Source organism: Cordyceps fumosorosea (genome assembly GCF_001636725.1).
Source record: "Cordyceps fumosorosea ARSEF 2679 chromosome Unknown scaffold_208, whole genome shotgun sequence".
Taxonomy (NCBI): Eukaryota; Fungi; Ascomycota; class Sordariomycetes; order Hypocreales; family Cordycipitaceae; genus Cordyceps; species Cordyceps fumosorosea.
Window position 1 is genome coordinate 1,070 of NW_017387508.1, and position 2,136 is coordinate 3,205.

General features: G+C 48.1%; 1 protein-coding gene across 1 annotated transcript; it reads right to left on the reverse strand.

Annotated features, from left to right (window-relative positions):
• Positions 1 to 310: 310 nt before the first annotated feature.
• On the reverse strand, positions 311 to 1,471 carry ISF_10048 (hypothetical protein; the record flags this gene model as incomplete). The annotated part of the gene is made up of 1 exon (XM_018853645.1): positions 311 to 1,471. One exon carries the CDS (start codon positions 1,469 to 1,471, stop codon positions 311 to 313), a length of 1,161 nt encoding a protein of 386 aa, XP_018699165.1.
• Positions 1,472 to 2,136: the final 665 nt, after the last annotated feature.

Genomic DNA, 2,136 nt, shown 5'->3' on the forward strand with positions numbered 1-2,136 from the left:
CCCGTGCGAGGAAATTTTTGCCAATCTCAAGACATTTATTAAGAAAGCATACAAAGAGAACCAGGAGGTTGCGGAGTACGATTTCAAGTTCTTTCTGGAGTGGTGTGTCGAGGTGGTTGGAGATGACGAGGACTTGGCTAAGCAGCTGTTTCATCATGCTGGAATTCCTATCACATATCCGGAATAAAAAATGACGCGCTTTATCAAACTCGGCAACAGCCGTACGCGGGTCCTGCCCACAAACAGTACATATATAAGCTTAGTTACATAGGAAAAATAAATCGACAAAATTGACAAAATTATCCCGTGTTTAACTTCTTCGTCGCATGATGCTTGCTGCTTTCTTATATCTCTTTATGTTCCCAACCATGTGCAAAGCACTGCCGCACTTAACATTCCCCCTCACCATTGCAGTGACGACCATCTGAGGATGCTCCTCCATGGAGTTCAACTCAAAGCACTGCTCTCTGGCAAACTTCATTCCAGCCTCTAATTCTGCTCTGTTCCTATCACTTTGCACTTCAGTCAGGAGGAAAGTGAAGTACTTGTTGAGCTCTTCGGCAGGATCACCCTCGGAGTCATCAGATCTACTCAAGATCTGTTCAAAGATGTGCGAGGGGATTGGACCGGTGATATCAACGTCAGCAAATGTTTCGCCCTCTTTCATGTTATCCTTGTAATGGTCATTGATAGCCTTGAGATCTTTGTAATGCAGCTTGCGGTGATTCCCCTGGTGATCTACCAGACAATGCGGCCTCTTTTTGCAGTATTTGGCTCTACAGCGATTGCGTTTGTAAACGCGATTCCAGAGGCCTGACTCAGCGACCATCTTCTCCTTCTGGACCTCGCTCTGGGTTTTTCTTTTCTTCTTCCCAGATCGTGCGCCCGTGGCAGACTGATCGGTAACTTCCTTGTACACAAATTCTAGGGAGAATGTTATCTTCCTACCTGCCTTAAACAGAATAGCAAGACTTTCGAGGTGCTGGTCAACAACGCTCCATCTAATGTTGTGGCCTGACACCTTGTCTTTCAGGCCACGGCCGCGTGTATTCTCGATCGATATAGCGACGATGGTCTCTTCGCACGTATATTCTCGTCCTGGAAGTCTCTCGTCACTCGCTATGGTACTCTCAAGCTGTGCTTGGAATATTTCCTTCCAGAAAACACTCGGAGCAAGGACAAGATCATCCGGCTGATCGTTTCCGGTAATCGGCCGTCGTCTAATATTTTCACGGAGGGACACTTTCCATACGAAATCGTAATGGATACAGACTGGGTTACTTCTGTCATATTGCCTGTCGGCCTCCCAGTCATTCAGTCGCAGCAGTGGGAGTCGATTCGTAGGCGTTGCAGTGTCGGCTCGGTTGGGCTCTTCGGTGGGGGTATTTACGCTGGGACTTCTGGTTCTTCCGGGGGTTCGAAGATCGTAATCATCGTCAAAATTCTCAAAATCAAAATCTTCCATATCCATCTGGTCTCGCACAGCATATACCGGCAGCAACACTGATGAAGCAGGCAAGGAAGCGTATCACCGAGCGGGCGCAGTGCGACCGGCCCTACCACCGACCGACCGACCCAGCCAGCGACCGACCCAGCCAGCGGCAATGTGGACACCGTGGCCTCTACGCTAGCTTCCATCGATTTCCATGGGTTTCCATGGTTAACTCATCGTCTCGTACCCAAATCGCCATAAAAATACGATCATTTTGCCCAGAACCAGAAAAACTAGAGTAAAATGGTGGAAATTGAACTGAAAAGTATTTGGTTTTTAATGGTGTGGACGCTCAGACTATCGACCCAGAGATCTAGGAACGCATGCGAGATTGCCACCAAATCCGGGGGCAATTCCCACCAAATATGGGTGCACTAGGGCTGAGATGCATAACGGTGCCTGACTAGCCAAGGCGCCTGTTAACAATTGGGGAAGGTGCTCTGAGACAGCGATTCAAGCTACATATCTCCAGAGAAAGACGCCTTTTCGTGCCTTCAGAGCCTTAGTACTGTGCGTAACGATGGCTGGGGTGAAATATTTAGTAGAGCATTAAGCGGCAACTGGCCATTATGTACTGTAAGCCCTGTTAAAAGCAAACAAACAGGTACTTAGCAGGTACAAGCTATTTTTGGCCACTCCCCACT